The sequence below is a fragment of the Cyprinodon tularosa genome, unplaced genomic scaffold, assembly GCF_016077235.1.
Source record: "Cyprinodon tularosa strain WSP-4 unplaced genomic scaffold, ASM1607723v1 ctg421, whole genome shotgun sequence".
Lineage (NCBI taxonomy): Eukaryota > Metazoa > Chordata > Actinopteri > Cyprinodontiformes > Cyprinodontidae > Cyprinodon > Cyprinodon tularosa.
In genome coordinates this window covers 86938-112349 of record NW_024039143.1, presented here as the reverse complement: position 1 = coordinate 112349, position 25412 = coordinate 86938, and the positions used below count along the sequence as shown (strand labels likewise).

General features: G+C 38.9%; 1 protein-coding gene across 1 annotated transcript in view; it reads right to left on the bottom strand.

The window, feature by feature from the left end:
• The window catches only part of LOC119792566 (calsyntenin-2-like), a 366929-nt gene extending 344605 nt beyond the window's left edge, over positions 1 to 22324 (bottom strand). The window contains exons 1-2 of the mRNA XM_038299271.1: positions 22312 to 22324; positions 17151 to 17306 (exon numbers count right to left, since the gene is read on the bottom strand). Of these exons, the coding sequence (XP_038155199.1) occupies positions 17151 to 17306; positions 22312 to 22324 (169 nt within the window). The remainder of the gene's footprint in view (positions 1 to 17150; positions 17307 to 22311) is intronic.
• Between the last annotated feature and the right edge of the window lie 3088 nt (positions 22325 to 25412).

Sequence of the window (25412 nt, the reverse complement as noted above, 5' to 3'; positions counted from 1 at the left end):
ACAGGTGCTTCTATTGCATTGCCTGGAGTATTGCTCTAGCCAATGTTCCTCATTTGTAAGTTCACATTTTTAATCATTATCACCTTCATTATAAGTCATGTTGGTCTCCTGCTTCACCTGGGCCCTACTTTGGCACTAAATGAAGCGAGCTGCTGTGGTGAAATTGGAAAGTCTCAAGTGAGGAGGGAAATGTGGCACTGCCATGCTCTTATTAATCAAACTGTTATTTCACTGCTACTTTTGGAACCTCCAAGGTTATACTGAACCTAATTTGCATGTTTTTATTTGCCATAATTTTTCCTCAAACGTCCAGCAACACCTTTCTACCTCTGGCCAGAGTCAGACAAGGATCTGGGAGAAAACACAGATTTACATTTACAGACCTCAGCAGGGAAAGATTTATGGACAAAAAAGTAAACGTCTACATGACATTCTATATTTTTTTGTGTGTAAACTGTTTTTATTATGTTTTTTTGTTGTTGGCATTCATATAAATATACTGGTGTGATAACTTAGTATACATTTGATTGGTTTTTGGTATATATCTATTTTGAATTTATACCCCCCCAGAGAAAACTCCACCAGCCGCTGGTATAAGGTAATTAAATAATAAAGGTAAATATCTGCCAATATACACTATGGTACTAATGTTATATAGCTGCAGTCTAAGACAAATATTAAAAACGATTAAAATATTCAACAACCAAGCCCCACTTTCACTGGAAAAAAATATAATCTAGATAAGTAATTTTTTCTTAAAATAAGGGAATTTTGGGGGGATTTAGGAGGTAAAAGAGACATTTTGCCAATGGAACAGGACAATTTCCATTTAAACTAAGTAAAAACAATAGCATTGTCTTATTTCAAGTGCAAATTATCTAATTATCTTATTTTAAGAGTAAAAATAATCACTCCACTGGCAAACCATCACATTTACCTACTGAAATTAAGGGTAAATACCCTTAATTTAAGATATTTTTACTTATTTCTAGATCGCTTTTCCAGTGTTGCACATGCGCAAAGATTATGGTAATAATAGCTAGTTTAACTCATCATCAGACTTTAAGTATAAAAATTTATTCACCTAAAGGAATCCAGTCAAGCTGCTCATTGGTGCAGTGGTTAACACTGCTGCCAAGCAGCAAGAAGGTTGTGGGTTTGACTCCCGGCCCGGGGTCTTTTTGCATGTTCTCCCTGAGCATGCGTGGGTTCTCTCCGGGTACTCCGGCTTCCTCCCACAGTCCAAAATAAACATGACCGTTGGGACAAGCGTGTCAGATAATGGATGGATGGAGTCCGGTCAGCAAGGAATGATCAATATATCTATAAAAAAAATTTATGCGTTCGCTGTGATTTAATGAATGCATCACTAATCAATAAAAAATTAAAATAATAATTTTCGTCACGCACACGTCCTGGAGCGGCCATTTTATGCTCATATAGAGTAACATCTCAATGGGGGGGGGAGGTACATACAATCAAGTAAAATGATACGACTGGCGTAAAATCAAATAAAATCAGCATAAAAATATAACAAGCCGGTTCCATCAAGGCGTAATCGGAGTAAATGACAGACGAAGTGTGCTCCTGATGTCCAGTCTGCTCCGTAGCTTTGTTTTGGTCGCTGTAGCCGCAGAAAATCCCGCTTCACAAAGATAGGATGTTATAGATAGGATGAGTCTTGAACTGAATTAACCTGTGTCAAGAGGCACAGATGCACCGACTGATGTAATTGGGAGAGAATACAGCAATTTTTTATATTTTTCAAAATAAAACACTCAGACTCGTCGATAAATTATATATAAAAATGTATTTATTTATTTTTAATTTTTAACGTGCGGCCCGGTACCAAATGACCCACGGACCGGTACCGGTCCGCAGCCCGGTGGTTGGGGACCGCTGGGCTAATAGACACATCTGCAATCAACAACAATCATTGAAGAATTTCAATTCCCCCTCCCCTCTTGTCAGCGGCATTTAAGTGTATTTTAATAATGTAAATAAAACAATAGCAAGCTGTAAGGTTTGTAAAAAGCAGATTAAATGCAGTGGAAACGCAACAAGTTTATATTAGCACATGAAAAACCAACACGAGCAAGAGGAGACGAAATAAATACATAAAGCTTAAATGTTAAAAAAGTATCGGTATCGTATCGATATCGGCGATACTGACCCTGTATTTACTTGGTATCGTATCGATTAAAAATAACTGGTATCGCCAACCTCTAGTTCTTACAATCCACATGACTGCCTGCTTCTGTCTCCTTGAACCCCAGTGGGCCTCAGCAGATGGCCGCTCACACTGAGCCTGGTTCTGCTGGAGGTTTCTTCCTGTTCAAAGGGAGTTTTTCCTCTCCACTGTCGCTACAAGCATGCTTAGTGTGAGGGATTGCTGAAGAGTCAATGAGTCGATGCAATCAGCCGGTTTTCCTTAGATAGAAAACTTTGAATCAATCTGACTGGATGATCTGGTGAACTGGAAAGTGACCTGAGATGACATGATGTCAATTGGAGCTATAGAAATAAACTGAATAGAATTGAATTGGTTGCAGGCATTTATATATTTTTATTTTTTTAACTGCATTTTTTTGCCCTCATTTCTATATTTAACATGATCATCTGTTTACACTGAATGAAGCTGTAACAGATGTTGTGGGAGGGATACATACTTAACTTGGCTGATAGACCTTATCTACGTTTCCGTATGGCTGACTGAACATCCTAAGTTGTGTCTGATTTGAATGAAACATATGCTAACGCTGTTTAGTATTTTCTACCTCTTTAAACAGACATTTTAAAGTCTCCATTAAAACTTTATTTTAGTCTCCACCTAATGAGAGAATGTTTAACATCAACACTGTTTAACAATTGCACCTTTAACCATATGCTACTCTGAGAGTGAGGTTGTTTTGTCATTTTTTTCCTATGCAACCATGAAACTTATTCGTGGGTGTATAAAAAAAAAATATATGGCTGATTAATCTAAACATGGAGTTAAATTGTACGTTTCTGAACTGTTTCCATTTTTATTGCTCACTACATGCAGCTTTAGTGCAGAGTGTTTACAATACACTCACCAAATGTTCATGTGTTTATCATTAGCATCACACTTATTTTCACAGTTTGCATTAAATTCATATAAAGCTGTTAAAACCAAGGCAGCATGAGATTTATTTTCTGCTCTCGCTCTATTTAAAGCAGACTGTAGAATCGACTCATTCGGATCACAAAGACAAGATTGATTGAAAACAAAGACACTAAGGGAAAGCTCCAAATCTTTCTTTGTTATTTTCCAAAATATATAATTAATGGCAAAGAGTGTTCATAGGAATTGTGGCAGAAAAAACCTTTTCAGGTTTAACTGAGCCATAACTTATATCTGCTATATACAGTATATTATGCTTAAATGTGATCCTTATGTTAAAAAGAAATTTGGTTTTGGTGTTTTCACCATCAAATAAAGAAGCAATTTAATTCCATAAAAGCTTAAAAACAATCTATTGGACTTTGTTTCCAAGGTTTGAAGACGTTTCGCTTCCCCTCCAGGAAGTTTCTCAATTCAAATGTCTGAGAAAGACATTATTGAGAAAGCTTCCTGGAGTGGAAGCGAAACATCTTCAAACATTGGAAACAAAGTCCAATAGATTGTTTTTAAGATTTTATGGAATGACTCTGACCTGGATGACTGAGAATCTTCATCAGTAAAATGCAATTTAAACAATCACAGGTCAGTGTATCATTATCACTATAAGCATTAAAAACAACATCCTTTTTTTTTTACTTTATTTTGCTTAAGCTTAATTAGTAACTAACATAAATGAGCTATGCTGTCATGCTTAAAATCGGTTTATACTTTGTCTGCAGACGACCTTTTCATTTATTTGCCATAAATGCTGCCATATCAATGGTTAAAAAATGACGACTTCTGCAGCACTTTTTTGGTGCCACTGGTGAGATTTCACTGGAAAAAAAATCTAAATCTAGATGAGTAATTTTTTCTTGAAATAAGTGCATTTTGTGTTGGATTGAGGAGGTAAAAGAGACATTTTGCCAATGGAACAAGACAACTTCCACTTAAAAAAAAGAAAACACAATTGCATTGTCTTATTTCAAGTGCATTTTATCCAATAATCTTATTTTAAGTGTAAAATAACTCATTCCATTGGCAAACTATCTCATTTACCTGCTCAAATTAAGGGTAAATACACTTAATTTAGGAAATTTTAACTTATTTCTAGATTGTTTTTCCAGTGACAAGTTATAATAATAAAGAGAAGGATTTAGATATGCAGCAAATGTCCAGAATCAGATCCCCGTATGATGGACTAACAACCTCCTTTAGGTCATTGCTATTGAAGATGGATTTCCTTAACTCCTATTACAGATTTTCTGGATAATCCAAACTTTTTATCCTTTGACTATCTCCTTAGTTTTTTTTCCTGGGAGAAAGTTACATGGTTTTATCACTGTTAACTTAAGGCTCTCTAAATCTATAAGATGGACAGAATACAGACGTAAAAATGAAACGTTTAATGAAACGCAATGCCCGAGTGCGCCCAGGGAACTGGGTGCCCACTGTACGCAGAGCCTTGACCATGAGGAGGCAAGGGGGATGGCTAATATACGTTATTGGCTGGCCTCTGGCTTAAACCAGGAGGAGGTATCTGGTAGTCTGGGAGTCTTTACTTGGAGACTGTACTGCTATGCAAAAAATTGAAATCTAAATAAGTAATTTTCGCTTAAAATGAGTGCATTTTCTGTTGAATTGAGGAGGGAAGTGAAACACTTTGCCAATGGAACGAGACAATTTATATTTAAGATATGAAAAAAAAAATAATTTGTCTTATTTCAAGTGCATATTATCTAATTTTCTGATTTTAAGGGTAAAAATACTCAAACCATCTTATTTACCTCCTCAAACTAAGTGTAAATACACTTAATGTAAGATACATTTACTTATTTCTGGATCATTTTTTGCAGTGTGAGAGATAATGTTCAGTGAGACAGACTTTACATTTTTAGAAGATATTCTACACTGCAAAAAAATCTGAATCTAGATAAGTCATTTCTTCTTAAAATAAATGCATTTGTTCTTGAAATGAGGAGGTAAAAGAGACATTTTGCCAATGGAACAAGACAATTTACACTTAAAATAAGAAAACACAATTGTATAGTCTTATTTCAAGTGCATATCATCTAATTATCTTATTATAAGAGTAAAATGACTAATTCCATTGACAAACTATCTCATTTACCTAGTCAAAGTAAGGGTAAATACACTTAATTTAAGAAATGTTTAATTATTTCTAGATCGTTTTTGCAGTGTAGATCTTGTGATACACCTCTAGATCCTGAAAAACTCAACACGCATCACATGCGCTGGTCTAGACTCTAGAGCAGGCATCCCCAGACTCGGTCCTCGAGGGCCGCTGTCCTGCAAATTTTAGAGGTTTCACTGCTTTAGCACAGCTGACTATAATGATTGCAGTAGACCAAGAGCCTGTTAATCAGCTTTCAGTTAAAATCAGCTGTGCTGGAAAGGAAACCTCTAAAACCTGCAGGACAGCGGCCCTCGAGGACCGAGTTTGGGGATGCCTGCGCTAGAGCATTAAGTGTCAGCATCCTGCACCAGAAACTAAATGGTCAACAGCAGATCGGAGAGAAGAAAAAGACATCTTCCAGACAGGTCACACTTCAGTGTATTCATTAAAACACCCCATCATCAAGCTCCCTTCAAAGCTGAATAAGGAGGTTGTTAACTGGGAACTTGCCTTACTGGTATTCAAGAAAACCTTTCATTTTTTCTCTGCCGTCCTTTGAAAGAGCAAAGAATGTGCTGCAAAGTCAGCATGACTGCTGTGGAACTCATCAAAAGACAGAGAAAAAGCTAAAAATATGAAGAAAAAAAAGAACGCCCGACTCATTACAAAGACTATTTCCCTCATCTGTGTGGTTCACTGAAGGAGCAGATTGCAATTCAGTTCTTTATTAATAATTGAGCGTATGAACAATGGCAGAGTGATAGTTCCATTGTGCTGAAGTCAAAGAATAAGGCCCTCTGAATGCCAGAAGGAAGATAGTCATTATGCTGTCTGTGCTTATCAGCTCAAAAAGCTGCTGAAAACAAATTTGCATGAATAGCAGCATCACTGAATAATACCGTGCTGGAGTCTGACTAAACAGGCATGCTGTGTTTGCAGTTAAGCCTCCCTGTTGTCAGGTTCACCTTGCTGTTGATTTGTCACAAATAAGTCAAAAATAGATCTAATTCGATTCTATTCAGCGCATAAAAATATCAAGCTGTCATTTGCAGCGGCGTGATGCAACACCTCCAACAGTTCGGAGTGTTGAAATGGATGAGGAAAGCCACACTTCTGTGTTTGAGTTCTTGGGATCTGGATGAAATACGACAGGCGGAAATGATCTGAAGGTTTAGAGCGGCGTGCGAGCAGACGGGAAGGAAGGTGGAGGTCAAACTGGAAGCAAAGCGGCTGAAAGAAAGCTGCGCTGTGGTTAGATCAGGGGGAAGAGGAGAACACATGGATTAAGGTTCTCTCTGCCTTGTGAAACGTTTTATTTTCTTTAAAATATCTCTTTAAAAATGTACCACAGCATGATCAGTTTTGAAAGTAATATCTGAAGCTTTGAACTGAGGAATGGTTTGAAATAATTTCTTTAGGGAGCTTTTTTGATTATTGATTTACAACTTCATTTACAACAATAGAACAAAACGTACTCCTTATAGGATTTGCTCATTTCTCTAATCAGTGTTTAATATATATATAAAGCTCAAACTCTAAGGAACAGGTTTAATTTTTCAATCAAGATCTTTATTTTAATGCGGAAACCAATTAACATAAAACTAAGACATAGTTTTGCTATTACAAAACTCTTTATTAGATCATATTGTCCGAAAAGTTCTAAAATTTCTATTTAAAAAAATCTTGTCTTAAAATCTGTTTTTCTTTTTCGTTATCTTATCCAGGCCAGTTAGTTCTACGTCAGCCTGAACACCTAAATTCGGCCAATCGTATATAAACGGTCATCTGTCAAACGGTCATCTGTCAATCAAAAATTTTCGGTCATAGCATCTTGATTCATGTGTCGCAGCTAATATACGCAACGGTTGAAATCAGAATCCTTTCCTTTCCCATTGAGTTGCGTCCCAGTGTTCACGGGGATGGACGTCTGTGTCTTCGGCAGGCGTAGAGCTAACAGAACTGGCAGCGTTGCGAGGCAAGGGCTCAAACATGTACGGCTGGAAGCCTTCTACACCAAACCAAGCTTCTGCCGCCCTGGCGTCCTCTTCCACAACATCTTCGTCCCCGCTTTCCTCCTCTAAATAAAAAATGGATGACGGAGGAGACTCATCCACGACCTCCGACACTAAACTCTCCTCTTGCATGTTTCCGCTGTCCATAGCGTTCCTTGACAGCGTCGTTTCGAAGTCACCAATTTAGTGCTACTTGGTCCCAATGGAATTTCCCATTGGGACCAAGTAGCACTAAGATGAATTTGTGCTATATAAATAAACTCAATTGAAATTTAATTGAGTTGCAAACAGGTTAGCGAGGTGCTTCCGACAAACAATTGGGTCCTCAAAAAGCAAAACAGATCTTCTATTTTGCTTCTAAATATTTCCATGTGCTCCTTGCAATGCACTCGTTGACCACTAGGGGTAAGAGTACCCCTGTCAGGAAACACTGCTCTAATCAGGTTTCATTTTTCAATCAACAGATTAACATAAAACTAAGACTTATAATTTTGCTATTACGGAACTTTTATTTAGGACTCAAGTTAAGGAATCCTGGGATTTAATTTGATGGTAGCTTTAGAATTTGTAAATAAAGGAAATTCATATACGATTTTTTTTTTTACCTGTTTTAATAAACAAATCGAAATCGGAAAACAGATTGGTGTGCGTTTGTTTTTAGCTCCTTATGCTTTCTAATTATGAATGAAATAATTGCCTTAAGGAGTCCTTGAACAGGCAAACAGTCTGCATACATGTGGTTTTCAAGCTCAGTGTAAATAAAGCTGTTGTTTTAAGGCCTGATGTGATGGAGATACTGGAGAATATGATCATATGGAACAAAAAACTAAAAAAAAAAAAAAAAAAAAAAAGGTCAAAGGTCTGTGAAAATGCAAAAACAAAAAGGTTTAATTTGACTATCATATCCTTCATTTTGAACATCTGATTATATACTATATCTTCTAAAAATGGACAATCTGCAATCTATAAATACACTGCAGTCCACCTAAACTGACAAGTCAAGCAAGGAGGACATTAATCAGTGAAAGAGTTTAGAGGCTAACCTTGGAGCAGAAGACAGAGAGCGACAGCTCCAGGAGAATCTGTTTGTGGGGTAACTTTCAGTGATTAACTCCACAAATCTGACCCACTTGAAGAGAGCAACTTGTCATTTTAGTGAGACAGGCAACATAGGAGCAATAGTGATCTTCCAGTGGAACCACGACCTTAAAGGAATAGTACACCCAAAACATGATTAGCCTTCATTTTCTACTCACCCCCATGCTGAACAAAACTCTGGAGTACTTTTTTGATATCTCAAATGCATCTGGAGATCTGGGAGGCTTCTTGCTGTCTGCTGACATTCAAATAATGGAGGTCTATGGTGCCCGAGACAGAAAGGTCCACAAAAGTCCACAAAAACTTGTCAATATTCCTCCATACTGCTCGTCCAATGTAATCCAAGTGTCCTGAGTGGGTAGCATCCAGAATTTACTCGAAACGAAGTCATTTAGAATGTTTTTAGAGCCTAAACAGTAGTGTATAGGATTTCCTAATAGCGCCCCCATGCGCGCTCACGATTCTACGGAAACCGCGGCAGACCAAACCAGATGAAAGTGCGCATTCAGCTCGGCAAAGAACTCATGCTCTTCCTCAACACTGAAGTCCTCAGACATTTTTCTTTCGTTGTTTCTTTCTTTGCACAGGTAAACAGCACATTTCTTCTTCTACGCTTGCATTATCGGCAGACCAGACGCTGAATGCGCACTTTCTTCCGGTTTGGTCTGCCGGCTTCCGTAGAATCGTGAGCGCGCATGGGGGCGCTATTAGGAAATCCTATACACTACTGTTTATGCTCTAAAAACATTCTAAATGACTTCGTTTCGAGTAAATTCTGGATGCTACCCACTCAGGACACTTGGATTACATTGGACGAGCAGTATGGAGGAATATTGACACGTTTTTGTGGACTTTTATGGACCTTTCTGTCTCGGGCGCCATAGACCTCCATTATTTGAATGTCAGCAGACAGCAAGAAGCCTCCCAGATCTCCAGATGCATTTGAGATATCAAAAAAGTACTCCAGAGTGTTGTTCAGCATGGAGGTGAGTAGAAAATGAAGGCTAATCATGTTTTGGGTGTACTATTCCTTTAAACACACAGACACAAAGCTACACTCACATGGTTATATTTACACACACACCGACACACAATGACAAAAAAAATAAATAAAAAATCTAATGGTAAAGTGTGAAAAGACTTTAAAACAAATGTTGGCCTACAGTGGAGAGTAACAATAACGTCTGTAGAAATTTGATAGATGCCTCTAATGGCTGAAGGTCATACAACATAGGTCACTATTGACCCATTTTCAGCTGGTAAACATTGGCCATTTCTCAATTCACAAGAACGCGAGTGCAGACTCGTGTTTTTGCCAAGTATGTTCTTGAGATGAACACAGGAAAATGTGGGAGAACGGGAGTATGCAGCATAAATATGGGACAATTGGAACAGCGGCGTACTGATGACATCACCACACGCTCAGCTCGTCTGGAGCTGCCTTTCACCTCCTGTTAATAATAGTCTCTAGATAATAATGAATTCTGACTTTTTTCATTTAGTGGGGAAATAATAACTTACACAGTCAGATAAACACAAATCAAATGAACATTTTGCCAAATAAGACAAAAAAAAATAAAAAAATCGGCATCAGAGGCAGCGGCAGCGTCGTGAGACCATCCTGATCTCGAGAGCTTTTAAGGTTTTACTTGCAGATCAGTCTGGCTACTTTCTGTTAAAGAAAATTTGGAGCCGTTCACCAAACGAACTTCCAATCAGCGTTGGCTTTGAGGCGGGTTGAGGTGTGACGCAACGAGAAGCGCGACAGTTCAGTCTAAAGAACATGGTGGCTTCAGCCGATGAAACTAGCGTTAGCGTGGCTATCGAGCAAGTTTTATGGGAATTACAGAGTATTTCTTCACTGAAAGAAGAGCAAAACATTGCTCTGGAGGCTTTTCTCAGAGGAAAAGATGTTTTTGCTCTTCTCCCGACTGGTTTCAGCAAGAGTTTGATCTATCAATTGGCTCCTCTTCGCCGTCGCTCTGTTAGTACGTCATATGCTTCGTTGATCTGATTGGTTTATTTGGCCTGTCTATCACCAACATAGGCCAGTCAGCTAACCAGTATTTTCGCCCCTTCCCAAAATTACTTCAAAGGAAGGTTTCCAGATGGATATGCGGAGCAAATCCATCTGGCAGAGTCAGGTTAAGGCAGCGGTACTTCACACACGAATATGCCGAGAGAGGGCTCCTGCAGATGGGCTAACGTTAGCCTTGGCTGCAGTTAGCCTCAGAGGTCTGGTTGCTGCGGTCCTCTCAAGATTGGAACTTTTTTAAAATTACACACTAAGTTAGTAAATTTTAGCCATTTAGTGAAGCTTAAAGTATACTAATATAAAAGTCTTGTGCTTGTGGCTCACGCTTTAGTTTCTTGAGTTATATTTAAATTTACTGCAATTATACTTTGCTTATTCCATACTTTGACGTATAAGTAAAAGCAAACCAAGTAAAAATAAGCCTTGGTATTTAAGTACATAAAGCGTCTGTACATTTTTTTTGTATAAATGCAGATACTCTAGTTCTTACCAACAGATTTTTCATTAAAATTAGGCTGTCTGATTCTCTTAAGGCAAGAGATTATTGGATTTTATCAACATCTTTAGAGGCAAAGTTACAAACACTGCAAAAACGATCTAGAAATAAGTCAAAATGTCTTAAATAAAGGGCATTTACCCTTAATTTGAGCAGAAAAATAAGAGGATTTGCCAATGGAATGAGGATTTTTACTTTCAGAATAAGGAAATTAGATGATATACACTTGAAATAAGACAATGAAACAGGGTTTTTCTTATTTCAAATGTAAATTGTCTTGTTCCAATGGCAAATAGTTTCACTTACCTCCTCAATTCAACAATAGTCGCTATTGTTTTGGAAAAAATGACTTATCTAGATTAAGATTTTTTCCAGTGAAGAGAAGATCATTAAATATTAAAAGCCAAACAAATAAAGCAAAAGCAGGTATTTGCCTATGCAAAATACAAAACAAAACAAAAAAACGGTTGACTGTTAGTGGAGTGCGAGTATCGGAGTATGTGTGTGTTTTGGAGATCTTGTGAACCTTTCCACTCACAGCTGATTGAGTATGTGTTTTGAGGGGTGAGACATTCGCTTGCTTGTCCAAGCAAAAACCACAGAGCTCTGGGGACCGGTAAAGCTGAGGGATTGACACATTAACAATAAGTTGCTCTGCAGGAAAATGAAAAGCTGTCAGTGTCAATAGACATGCTGGTAATAAAATATTAGAAGTGACTGACAATCATTTGACCTGTGCCAAGTACCAGCACTTAGGAAAGCTCTTGCCGATTAACCTTGCCAACCCGGCACTTTGCAAGCTCTCTGAACAGCAAGGATCCACAAATCATCTTAAAAAGCTGGTCCAACCTGTGTGAATATTGATTTTATCACAGTGGGTATTTCTGACCTTTTATATTTTACTTTTAAAAAGTTTTTTTTTATTCAAAAGTGACCAAAATCTTCATTTATCTCGTCCAAGACCATCAGTAAGTACACCAAATATAGTCAAACGCCTTTAGGTAATCCATAACACAGAAGAGAGAGTTCTCTGCAAAATATAAATATATATTCTCCTCCTATCTTAGCTTTTCTCCGTTTGGCTTCCTGTTAAATCAGGATATAATTCTAAATCTTCCTTTTCACATAAAGCAGTAAATGACCAAACTATGTTACATTTATATCAGAGATCTGATTGTTCCTTATGTTCCTAACAGAGCACTTCGCTCTCAATCTGCAGGTTTACTAGAGTTTCTAAAAGTAGAATGGGAGGCAGATCTTTTAGTTCTCAGGCTCCTCTCCTGTGGAACCAACTACCAGTTTTAGTCCGTGAGGCAGACACCCTGTCTACTTTTAAGGCTAGGCTTAAAACTTTCCTTTTTGATAAAGCTTCTAGTTAGAGTGGCTCATGCTGTTTCATGCTTTTAATGTTCCTGTAGGCTTAGGCTGCCGGAGGACATGAAGACAACTTTTCCACACACTGTTTCATTCTATCTATATTCTTCAGTTCTGCAGTATTTGTTACCATTATCTCTGCTTTTCCTGATCACAGGAGCTTCATCTAGTCTGTGCCTATCAGCTGCGACACCATCCTGAACGTACGGTAGACATCAGCTGGGCTGCTGCCGTCAAGACCCATGTTAATAGATGAAAAGGTTGGGCTTGTTTTTCTATAGGCTCAGCTTTTAATGGGACTCTCAGACAAAGCAACCCGTGGAGCTAGTTTACTGTTAGCTTAACATAGGATTTATCCATCAGTGCTTCTATGTTCCTCTTATGTTTCTTTTAACTCCCAGTCATCAGCAGAAGGCCGCTCACACTGAGCCCATTTGTGCTGGATGTTTCTTCTCCACTTTCACTGGATGCATGCTTAGTGTGAGAGATTGCTTGAAGGTTAACAACACCATGTGCGCAAATATGTACCGTTGCTAAATGCTCATGATGGCAGAGTAAATCCTGCCATTCTACCAAGTCAGCAACTACATGCAAAAAGCTGGGTTCACCTAGATAAAGCATTATCCAATCTGTCTGGATGATTTGATTGAATTTAGGGCTGCAACAACAAATCGATAAAATCGATAGAAATCGACTTTTAAAAGCGTTGGCAACGAATTTCATCATCGATTAGTTGTGTCGCACGATTAATGCGTCATGCGCCGCCGTCGTCATTGCCGTGGGGCGCCTCCCCCATCCCAACTCCATCCCAAATAGCCTGCGCTTTGTGAAGCCAAAAAAGTCGTAACAAGCAACTTTTGTAAAAACAAATTAACATGGCGCGGAACCACCACTGTTATGATGCAGCACCTGAAAAGAAAACACGTTGGAGCCTTCGATGGCAGTGAAGAGAGCTGATCAGCAGGGTGAGCGACCATGTTTTTTTGGTTTTAAAGTGGGGAAACGTAACGTTAGTTTCTCAGGTAGCTCATCTGATGCTTTCCTTACCTTGTTAGTAGGTTACAGACAGTGATAAGGTTGGCTACTTATTTTACTTTTAATTTCATTTGAATTAGCTTAAGCAGCGTTTACATTTACTTTATAAATAAATTAACTTGCAAATTATGAGGGCAAGGCTTTTAAAGTTTAAATCTTCTGGCAAAGATAAAGTAAAGAAGATCCTGCAATTTATGGAAGTAAAGCAGAACAAAATCCAGCAAGATCAGTAATATGTCAATTAATTATCTGCCACATTCCCATGTAAATATCTGTCTTTGGAGGATGTGTTTTTTAGCACCCCTAGTTCTCTCATTTTTATTCCAAATACAATTTATAATTTGAATCACAGGGCTATATTTATCTCTATGGTTCAGTATTTTCTCAAGTAGCAACTTTAACTGCTATACTTTCCTGTCTTAAAAGGCAGAACTCTTCTAGTCTAAAAAAACTCATTTGTTGAAATGGGGGGGCCTATTGTTTGAACCCCTTAGGGGCTTTTAAAAACAAAAATGTCTTTTTTTGCGCTTTATGAAACAAAGTAGCCTATATTTTGTGGATGTACAGCTACATTTCTCATGTAAGTTTGCGTAGTTTTAATTTTTTTTTTTTATTTATTTATTTATTTATTTTATTTTTCATATTTATTTATTTTTCATATTGCACCAGTACAGTTAATGAGCAACCTGTACTTGTGTGCTTGTTTGTTCTGTCTAAAATGTTTATTTTGGAATAAAGAGGTTAATATAAAAAATATCTTTTGTCCGATTCATGGATTAATCGAAAAAATAATCGGCAGATTTTTTAAATAATCGTTAGTTGCAGCCCTAATTTAATTTTCTCTCTACAGTGCATTGAGATTACATGTGCTAAATAAATAACTTGAAATGAACTGAATTAGAAGATATTGGCCATTTACCCTGTTAGCACCACTTTCCAACCAACAGAATCTTCGAAATGCTATATGTCATAATGATGTGCTCCTTTTTGCATATTTTATTTGAAAACAAGCTACCTTTTTGCTGTATCCCCAAACATGTAAATAACTGACTGCATTAGTCAAATTCCCCTCTACATTGATTAACCTGATATGCATTTATCACCATCTATCTAAATATCTAATTAGGTTAGATATTAATATGAGGTCTAACAATCTTGCATTCATTTTCAGAACTGTCTTCATTTAAGAAATAAACATGTTTAATCAAATCTTTTCCCAAAGAATGACGATGTTTCTGTTAAAAAAAAGGTAAAATATACTCTTCCTGCCATGAGAGTAAAGATCTTTTTCATGAACAGAGCTGAGCATGCATGATGACAGTGAGCGTGTCATTTATTTAAGTCAGATCCAGCATTAAGACAAGGAGGCAGGGCTGAAACGCAGCATGCAGAGGAGGCTGATGTACGGAGATAATTTAACTGATTCAGCGCTCACATTTTTATTTTCTTCCAAGCAGCCGTCGCTAAGCTGTTTCTGTACCTTTTCCAGATTTGCAGAATTCAAATGTTTGCCTGGTGCTTCTCACCTTTCACAGGCTTCAGCATCACCCTCACGCTCAGCTGCCACTGAGGTGGAAACATTTAAAAGGATGATTGACTGAAATAGTGTGGGTGCTTGTCAACTAATAAAGTCACAGATATATTTAGACTAGCTGTGAAATGTTTCTGTTGAATGCGAAAACCACAACATAACCATGGATGAGCTACTGTGTAGATTAACATAAAGTTAAAAACCATGTGAAATCTGGAATAAATTGTTTTCAAAGATGCTTCTTTGTGATTGTTAGCGTAAACTGACGGAGCACTCAGACACATTTATCCGTATAAAACAAAACAGAGCAGACGGCTGACATCCTTTCAGGCCAGTTCTGATGGTATGGAGTTGCTTTGGTAACCTGACTCCGCCAGATGGATTTGCTCCGCATATCCATCTGAAAACCGTCCGTTGAAGTAATTTTAGGAAGGGGCGAAAATACTGGTTAGCTGATTGGCCTATGTTGGTGATAGACGGGCCAAATAAACCAATCAGATCAACGAAGCATATGACGTACTAACAGCCAGGCTACTCTTGCCGAAACCAGTCGGGAGAAGAGCAAAAACATCTTCTCCTCTGAGAAAAGCCTCCAGAGCAGTGTTTTGCTCTTCTTTCAGTGAAGAAATACTCTGTAATTCCGATAAAACTTGCTCGATAGCCACGCTAACGCTAGTTTCATCGGCTGAAGCCGCCATGTTCTTTAGACTGAACTGTCGCGCTTCTCGTTGCGTCACACCTCAACCCGCCTCAAAGCCAACGCTGATTGGACGTTCGTTCAGTGAACGGCTCCACATTTTCTTCAACGGAGAGTCTCCAGACTGATCTGCGAGTGAAACCTTGAAAGCTCGCGAGATCAGGATGGTCTCACGAGGCTATTGCTTTGGGGCCAAAATGAAGGCTGGTGTCACTTTTAGTAAAGTTTCAGTCTCAACTCTGCCACATTTTCTGTTGTTTCAGACCTGTGAGGATCGCTGGTCAAATTCAGATTGAGACGCTGAGGGGAACTCTGTGAATGTTCCGGTGTTGTGATAGCTCGGCATACTAGGCCAGCATAACCTTAGTAATACGCATTACAAAAAGCGTCCTCTGTCTCTTGAAAAAAAAAAACCTTTCAAGTCCGTTTGACGAGGATCTTATTAAAGAATGATCAGGATTTTTTTTTCACACAGAATTATATATATATACATGAGAGAGAGTGAGAGAGAGAGAGACCTTCCTGACTTCCTTCAGGTAATTACTGAATAACTCTGACCACATGAGCAAGAAAAATACATATGAAGTTGCATCAACAGTAATGTTTGGTTTGCTTGGGTTGCTCGGAAATACGTTTTGGAAGTTATGAGGAGGGGGAACTCAAGAGAGTGGAAAGAGAGATGGTTAATTGCCATAGCTGAAAATTAAGGTGAGGAGCTCAGCGCCAAGCAACAACTAACCTTGTTTGCTTGCATCTCAATAATTTATCGGGGAACATCTCCCACAGATTTCACATTGGAATTCCATCAATGTCTATGTGCAAAACCTGAACTCCGTGTGTGGGAGTAAATGCTTGTGTGCAGCCGTGCATGTATCCATGTGACTCCATCAGTCAATGGAGAGCTGGCGGGCATGTGCTGGTCAGCCGGCTTTTACCCAGCTACCTCATCATTTTCTCTCTTTCTCCCTGTGGGGGGGGGCATTCCGGCAACCCCCCATGCCACAACCCAACACACACTTACACACTCACACCCACAGGTGTATATACACATGGCAACCACAATATATTTTCACAAACATGCACAAATCTGCACACTCTCTCCCTCACTTCAACTATCAATCTGTGAACCATCCACCCAACCATCCAGCTTAGCTTGAGGGTTTCTGTGAGTGAGCTTCAGCCCTCTGCTGCAGGCCCCCCTGCTGTAGCCTCGGCCACATTAGCAGCCTGGCGGGAGAAGAGGAGGACTGGGCTAGCCAACAGCCTCCAGCGGATGTCCTCTCAGAGAGCTGGCACCCTTTAGATGAGCTGGAAGGAGCTCAAAGAGCGAAGAATCTAATCCGGTTTTACGAGGCTTCCCCCCCTTTTCTTTTTTCACAGCATCCTTGTTTAAACAAGGGGGCTTTTATGTGCAACTTTCCACTCGAAAAAGGAAAAAAAACACAAAAGTCCGGTGTGAAAAAAAGAAATGGAAACAGTACAGCCCAAGGTATAACCGAATAAAGTGAATCTGAAGAAGATAATTCAGCACATTTAACCCAAATGGCTGACATCATCCAAGCTTGCCAGTTGCTTTCATCACGCTAAAGTAGACTGATGAAGATGCGATACCTGCGTAAGGGACGGGGGCATCTTTATCCAGCGCCACCAGCGGAGGGTCCAGCAGAACCACATCAGTGTTTTCAGTGATCACGCCATGGTACGAAGTCTCGATCCACGGCTTGTGTTTGTTCACTGTGGAGACAGAAAGAAACTCGTGAGCTTTCACTTAAAATCAAAACAAAATTTAAAAAAGCACCTCAAAGAATTAGTTAAGTTCATTTGAGCAGAATCAAGTAACAAAGAACAAATACTTTGTTACTTTACTTAAGTAGAAATGTTGGCTATCTATACTTTACTGGAGTAATTACTTTTTTAGACAACTTTTTACTTTTAATCCTTACATTTAAAAAATAGACATGTTACTTTTGTTTCATTTAGGCTTTTCATTACGGCCTGTTGGCATAAAAAAAAAAAATAGTTTCATTTAGACAATTTTTTTGTGGTTGGACTTGGTGCTGCCCTTACTTGTTCACCACATACCAAAATAGTAGGGATGCACGATATAATCGGCCCCCTATCGATATCGGCCTGTATCGCCCTTAAAACTTAATATCGGACATCGGCCACCCCACCGATATTTAATCCGATATTTGATCAGCTTCTGAGTTTCTAAAGTCTAAAAAAAAATAAAATGCTACTTCTTCTTCCTTTTCCTCAAAAACTTCTTTGTTACAGACTTAAAAACTTCTAAAGACGAGGGAAAAAATATTGATACATTAAAATATCCCAATATCTTCATATGCTGATATATTGCCATTTAAAAACACCATATCAATCTCTTTTACTAATGAAATATTGCTATATATCATCGTTATGCTACGAAATCCCCCGAAAATTCACGAAATTTTGCCATATTTTTATATGTTGATATATTGACGCGGTATCGATCTATTTTACTAATAAAATCTCACAAGAATTTGCAAAATATCACGAGAGTTTGTAACAGAACGATGAAATTTCACGAGATTTTGAAAGTAAAATAGATCGATACCGCGTTTTTAAAAATCTATTTGATATCAGCATATGAAAATATATTTGAGTATATTATTTTTCAAAGTGTCAGAAATGGATAACAAAACTGCTATTTTCAATGACTAGTTATTTTTGTCCAGCTTTAACATCAGTATCGATATCGGTTATCGGCTACATGAGTTTTAAAATATCGGCATATCGGATATCGGCCAAAATCCTAATATCGTGCATCCCTAGTAGAAATGTTGGCTATCTAGACTTTACTAGAGTAATTACTTTTTTTAGACAACTTTTTACTTCTAATCTTTACATTTTAAAAATAGACGTGTTACTTTTGTTTCATTTAGGCTTTTCATAACGGCCTGTTGGCATTTAAAAAAATTGTTTCATTCAGACAATTTCTTTGTGGTTCGAATCGGTGCTGCTCTTACTTGTTCACCACATACCAAAATAGTTCGTTTTTCAAGATGATGCAAATTTGACACTGTTACCGTTAAAAAACTAAGAAAATGAAGTCTAAGGAAGTTATCATCCAGAATTGCAGAAAAATGTTCCTTTAAACGGGTAGAGCAGCAAAGCTTCTGTCCTCAACATTTTCTTCTGCATTATTTGTACTTTTATACTTTAAGTAGTTTTAAAAATGGTACTTTTACACTTTTACTGGAGTAAAAAAGCTTGCTCTGTTGAGGTAATTGAACTAAGACCAGGCTAATTAGCAGATTGGGAGCAGGTGTGGATAGAAGAGACCAGAAGGGAGCCAGGGGAAGGAGGCAGGCACAAGGCGGCGACAGAGAGCAACCAAAGAAAGCTTCAACATACATGAAATGGAAAATAAACCAGAGATCAACAAAACAGAATGACTGAAAACCAAAAACTCAGAGTCCCAAAAGGGGAGAACTATAACCTTTGCATGTGTTGCCTGACCAAACCAGCTGACTTTTACTCCTGTTCATCAGTAAATCCAAATCAACATGTTTTTAATGTGGACATTATTAACCATCATACACAGATAAAATGTGGTTAAATGAAAATAAAACACGATCGCTTCAGCAAACATTTAGAGGAAGTTTAATTCAACTAAGACCTTTATTTGTTTTTCTTTTCTCAGCTGTTTTAAAAAACACCTTAAGTTAAACAGGTACTTATCTAAGCGCTAGGATTCATGTTTTAAAACACTTTATTCTTAGATTATGTGTGTCATACAATACTTATACTATTTACTCACTTCTAGCTAATAAGGTGTACAATAAACAAAATAACTGCTAGGGAATATTTTCACCCGCATTGTGTTAATATACTAAAACAGAAAAGAAAAGAATTCAGTTTGACTTTGTGTACATGTCAGGTAGGAGTTGAAGGATCATTAATGACAAAGCAAAGCTGTAATTTGTGGTTCTCCTGAGATTCAGGAATAAAGAGCAAAAACAATAATTACTGGCCAATCAGTGACAGGAGAAAGAAGAAGTGGACTCTCTCCAGGCTTGAATCAAGCAGCTATTGTTGCAGACATCTTCAACCATGCATTAGCTGTCATTAAAATCAACCTGACAGCAACAAAAACATGTGATTTCAAACAATCCAGAAGAGCTAATATTGCATAAAAACGTGTTGTTGAGCTGCAACTACATCAATTTAAATAGCTAGTGTCACCAAAATCAGAGGCCAGTTGGATTAGAAAATATAACAGCCTTGTAGTTATACAGTTATATTGCTGAGCCAAACCCCTCCTCCTCTTTTAATCAGTCTTGTTTTTTAGCCCCGACCACCTTTCTAAAATCTCTGGACTTGAGTATTACCCTGTTCAGAGTTCCTATGAAATCTATTCAGGCCAAAAGGGACACACCTGGCCTTTTTCAGTAGACATATCAGATGACCTAGTGGTCTGAGGCCCCCTTTCCTCTCATCCAGTTAATGGTGGCTCCTATTCTCATGCACAGGAGGATTTACCATTAGGCAATACTAGGGAGCTGCCTAGGGCCCCAATTTACTAACCTGACAACAGCCAGATGCATGTCTCGCTCCGCCTAGCTCTACTCACATACATCTGGGACACCGCTCATTGAAAGTGATTTCCCCAACCAAATTTATGGTATGGCCAATCAGGACGCAGGGCGGGTGTTTCCTGCATGTGACGTAGTGGAGAAGCGAGTTCTGTAAGTCGTTCGTCTATACTTTTTTGGTTGGCTTCTTTTTTTAAAATAAGTCTGCTGTGCACAATGTTGCCTTTTATCCGCACGTTTTCATGGCACAAACGACATTGATCATTTACCGACATTGCGCTGATTCCACTGTTGCTATATCCAAGATGTCGGCTGTTCTGTTTTGTTTTTTTCCTGCGTAGCTCTCACAGCGTCACGGGTTAGCTTCGGTGTGAGTGGTTGAAATAGCACGTCGATAAAGATGACAGACAAGTGGCTTATCCAATCATATGCAAGGAGTTTTGATAAGGCCCAGCCTTCAGTAAAGGCAATTCCTATGGCGGGTTCCCAGATGTATGTGAGTGGAGCTAGGCGGAGCGAGACGTGCATCTGGCTGTTGTCAGGTTACCAATTTACTGGGGCCCCAAAAAACTCTGTTTACATGTACGGTTCTGTTGTTTTTCTCTAAGTTTTCAGTTTCAAGTTTAGCCAGGTTTTTCCTTGTTTTCTAGCTTTATTGGTGTCTGGATTCATTTTCTGTTACGATTTGTTCGGAGGTTTTTATGAGGAAGTGCAGAGGCTGACAGGCAGAGGTGAGCTCTTAAAATGTTTAATTAAACCAAAAACAGCAATCCAAAAATCCAACTTAAAAATGTTAAACAAAAACAGGTATCCAAAAATCCTACATAAAAATCAAACACAAATCAGAACCATTGAGACATCAGGGGAAAACCATCAAGGAGCAAGGGTTAGGAAAGGTAAGACGAGGAACCAGCAAAGAGGGGCTGCAGAGGGAGTGTATTTAAGGCTGACTGAACAAAGGTAGGACTAATGAGCTGATAAGGAGCAGGTGTGAGCAGAGCTGATGAGGAAGGTAAGGGAAAAGAACACAAGGGCAACAGAGGACAGACAGAAAAACCTAAGAAACTTAAATGAATCCAGACACCAATAAAGCTAGAAAACAAGGAAAAAACTGCCTAAACTTGAAACTGAAAACTTAGAGAAAAACAACAGAACCAAGATCGTTACAACAATTCCTTATTTGTGGACCTTAATTATGTTTTCTTTCGCTAAAATGCCATCAGAATGCTTATAATATTAAATGTGTCTCAGCCCCCCGCCCTTCAGTGTCCACCATATTGGATCAGTCCATTTGCTGCACATGTTCAGAAAGGTCCAAACAGACAGCAGCAAACCATTTGAAAACAAACGATGCGAAGAGCAGTGTTGCCAACTTAGCACTTTTGTCCCTATCTGTAGCCACTTTTCAGACCCCTCTAGCACTTTGATTTTGCGCTCCTAGCGCCAAATCTAGAGACTTTTTTCTGCTACTGGAGACTTTGGAGACAACATCTAAAAGCAGCGAACTCTGCTCTCCAGAGCGAGTAGATTGGTAACTGCTCTCCTCTATCTTGTCTGCTGTCATGATTCATGCAGCTATTATTTCATCCAAATGAAAAATGGAGAACAGATAAGCAGATCATGGCTTGTCTACAGTGAAAAGAAGGACTGGGTTATTTACTTTGGCCTTTTTGGAAACACAGGAAAAAATATTTAATTTGTCTTTTTAGGATAGTTATTTATTCAGTAAATATATTGTTATGCAGCTAAATCAGAGCATTTCAGCAGTTTCTGTAGTTATAGACCAGCCATTCTCATGAAAACAACAGAGTCGAAATGACTGAAAACTCCTTTCCTTCTCATTCAGAGGCTTGGTTTTAAAACTTTGCAGGTCAGTTTCACTATATACTGATACTTAAAGCGAATTGTTTATAAGATCTGCAAAGATTCATGTAATAAAGTGGCCATTAAGTTCAGGACAAAAGGCTATTTATCTAAAAAAAACTATAGTCTAATCTGTTATAACTGCAAATCTTCACTGTATCTGTAAGACAGGCAATGAAAGTGAACATCATATGTAATGGAGAGTCACGAGGATTGAAGAGCCTTGTCCTCCGCTTCATTTCCAGTGCAGTCACAGCCAAGGATTCCCACTGACCTTGTAATCTGTGATACTTTGTGTTCCTCTCACTCTCACTACTTAAATATGTCAGACTGACCTGAAGGTTTCATTCTGCGTTATGAAAATCTGAAAACAATTCCACTATCAGAGACATGAAAAACAAAGACATTTTCTCTTTGTTGCCATAAAATAAGCAGCGACGGCCAAAATAATTTCAACAGCACAATTCTACCCGTTGTGCTGTATGATGACGACCCTTTGGGTGAGTCTTTCCATCAGTCGACATTGGTCTAGCTGCTTTGCAATTGCAGGCTAATGGCAACTCAAAGCCTTGCTGCTCTCTCGGTGTGTGTTGGATAAAATGGTTTTTCATCAGGAGTGATGGGAGCAATAACGGAGTCTGCCTCCGGTAATCGCCACAGCATTGAGATGAAGTCCCACCCATTTGTGTTCCCTACCCACTAACCCACAAGCTCAGCTCATCCAGTCGCTGGGAAGAGATATACAGCGGAACCTCGGGAACGGAATTGGGTTCATGCACTGACAGCCAAGAGACACGGCCCTGAGTCATTACAGGAAAATGGATGAAATGCTTCTATCGTCTTAGAATAATGCCTGGCTGCTGGAGGACAAGGAGGCATGAATGAGGGGGCAGGATGATGGGTGGGGATATGAGCGTGTCAGACCATCAGTCGCCCAGCGAGGTAATAGAGCACCAAACAGCTCACAAAAGAACTCTAATTATCAGCTTTGCTTTTTGCATCTTTAAGCTTTTGCGTATATAATGATAAGCACCTCATATGTTCTGATTTGTACCCAAAATTCTCATCTATTGCTTAATCTTTAAGACTCTAATGGAATCAATTCTTGGGGAGAAAAAAAAACGGGGGAAAAAATTCATACGTCTTAGTAAACAAAAGTCAGAGTGACCCCAATTCCATGAGGTACACAGCTCATACAGCTTCTACAAGCAGTCAGTAAATGGCATGCGATAACCTGCGAATGGAGGGAGGTCAATTTGCTTCCTGCCTTTTGTTTTGGGTGGATGTGTGAAGGTTCAAGCCTAGAAATAAACAGCTCATCCTCAAGCTTACTTATTGGCTAAACCTTATCAAAGACTCCTTCATCTTTTTTATGTTACAACTAATTTTAGAAAGCCTTTATCTGACTGATTTAGAAATTAAAGGAAATGTATCCTTTTTGAATGAACTAGCATGGCCAAGCTGCTTTGCCACTGCAGGCTAATGACAGTTGAAGTTATGCCAACAACTGACACCCTATAACTGTTTCCCTGACCTGTCTACTATATCCATTGGTTTTCCTTTAGTAGTTTGTTCTTTAAAAAACATCAGAGGGCTTCCTAGAAACAACTTCCACTGGGATTACTATAAAAAACATGGATAAACACAATTAACTTTTATTTCTTCACATTTTAGAATAAAATTTAAAATCCTCCTTCTCACATATAAAGCCTTAAAGGTATAGAGAACGATCTTTTATTTCCAGGTGGATCATCTAAATAAGCGGTCCTCCTAATTTTCAATCATTCTGGTGATATGTGTACGTAAGGCCGTTCTACGGGCTTGTCCTGTTAGCTAGCTTTTTCTGCGCATGCACACTTTCAGGCTCAGTGTGTGTTAGAAATATTTGTATTTATACTCCGTTTGTGTTTCATGGGTACTAATGAACTATTATGATGTATAACGTGTGATTTATCGTTTATTAACTCTTGCTAAAGATTGTTCCAGATAAAGATCATGCAACAGACGGGTTGTGAGGCCTGAACAGCCTCTATCACATGTTTCTTCTAAACATGTGTTCTTGGAACAATTCAATTGTAAAACAACCACATGCTTTGTTTTTAACCTATGTGCTTAGGTTTAAAGTAAGATCATTGTTTTTCCCTTTCCCTTAGTTAAACCTCAGCTTGTGTAATTAGGGACATCCCTTGACTTCAATAAATAGTGAAGAGAAAGCTGAAGACCGGCAGGGTGGATTGGAGATTTGTAAACTCTGCAGTCTCTTCTTCCTCTCCTCGCGAGTAAAACTAAATTAATTGTCTCTGTGCCTTCTTTCTTTCCCTGTATGTATGTATGATGTTTTAGGTGCTTAGACCTGACAGTGTGAATCTATGGTGAGCTACAGTTTCAGTCATTGAGGCTCACCTTTCTCACTGCGGTTCTTTGAAAATGCCAGAGGGTCGTAAAAGAAAAAGTGTCTAGGAAGTGTATGAGAAGGAAAGAAAGGCCTCAGAATAGGAAGATATATCCCAGAATGCTTTGCGTGGAGAGCTCTCCTCGCAAAGCAAAGCATCGGATGTCACAGTGGCCCGCTGTCGCCACAGGCTGCCACAACCCAACAGCAGTGACTAATAACAAAGATGACGCAGGCACGTGGTGGAGGAGGAGTTACGTGACCAATGGGGAGCAAAAAGCAGTGATCATCTGTCGAAACAGTAAGTTTGATATAAAGTCCAATATATGGCCCCCACTCTATATAGTGTTTGAGGGATTAAGGGGTTAGGGTGGTGTTCGGGTAACCTGACTCCGCCAGATGGATTTGCTCCGCATATCCATCTGGAAACCTGGAAAATCTGGAAACCTTCCATTGAAGTAATTTTGGGAAGGGGCGAAAATACTGGTTAGCTGATTGGCCTATGTTGGTGATAGACGGGCCAAATAAACCAATCAGATCAACGAAGCATATGACGTACTAACAGAGCGACGACGAAGAGCAGCCAATTGATAGATCAAACTCTTGCCGAAACCATTTGGGAGAAGAGCAAAAACATATTTTCCTCTGAGAAAAGCCTCCAGAGCAGTGTTTTGCTCTTCTTTCAGTGAAGAAATACTCTGTAATTCCCATAAAACTTGCTCGATAGCCACGCTAACGCTAGTTTCATCGGCTGAAGCCACCATGTTCTTTAGACTGAACTGTCGCGCTTCTCGTTGCGTCACACCTCAACCCGCCTCAAAGCCAACGCTGATTGGACGTTCGTTTGGTGAACGGCTCCACATTTTCTTTAACGGAGAGTCTCCAGACTGATCTGCGAGTGAAACCTTGAAAGCTCGCGAGATCAGAATGGTCTCACGAGGCTAGTGTTCGGGCACAGTAAGCTTTTATGAGCTATGAGAACAGCAACTTTTATACAGAACGTGCACGAGGACAAATGGGTTCTTGCATGCTCTCACACCCCCC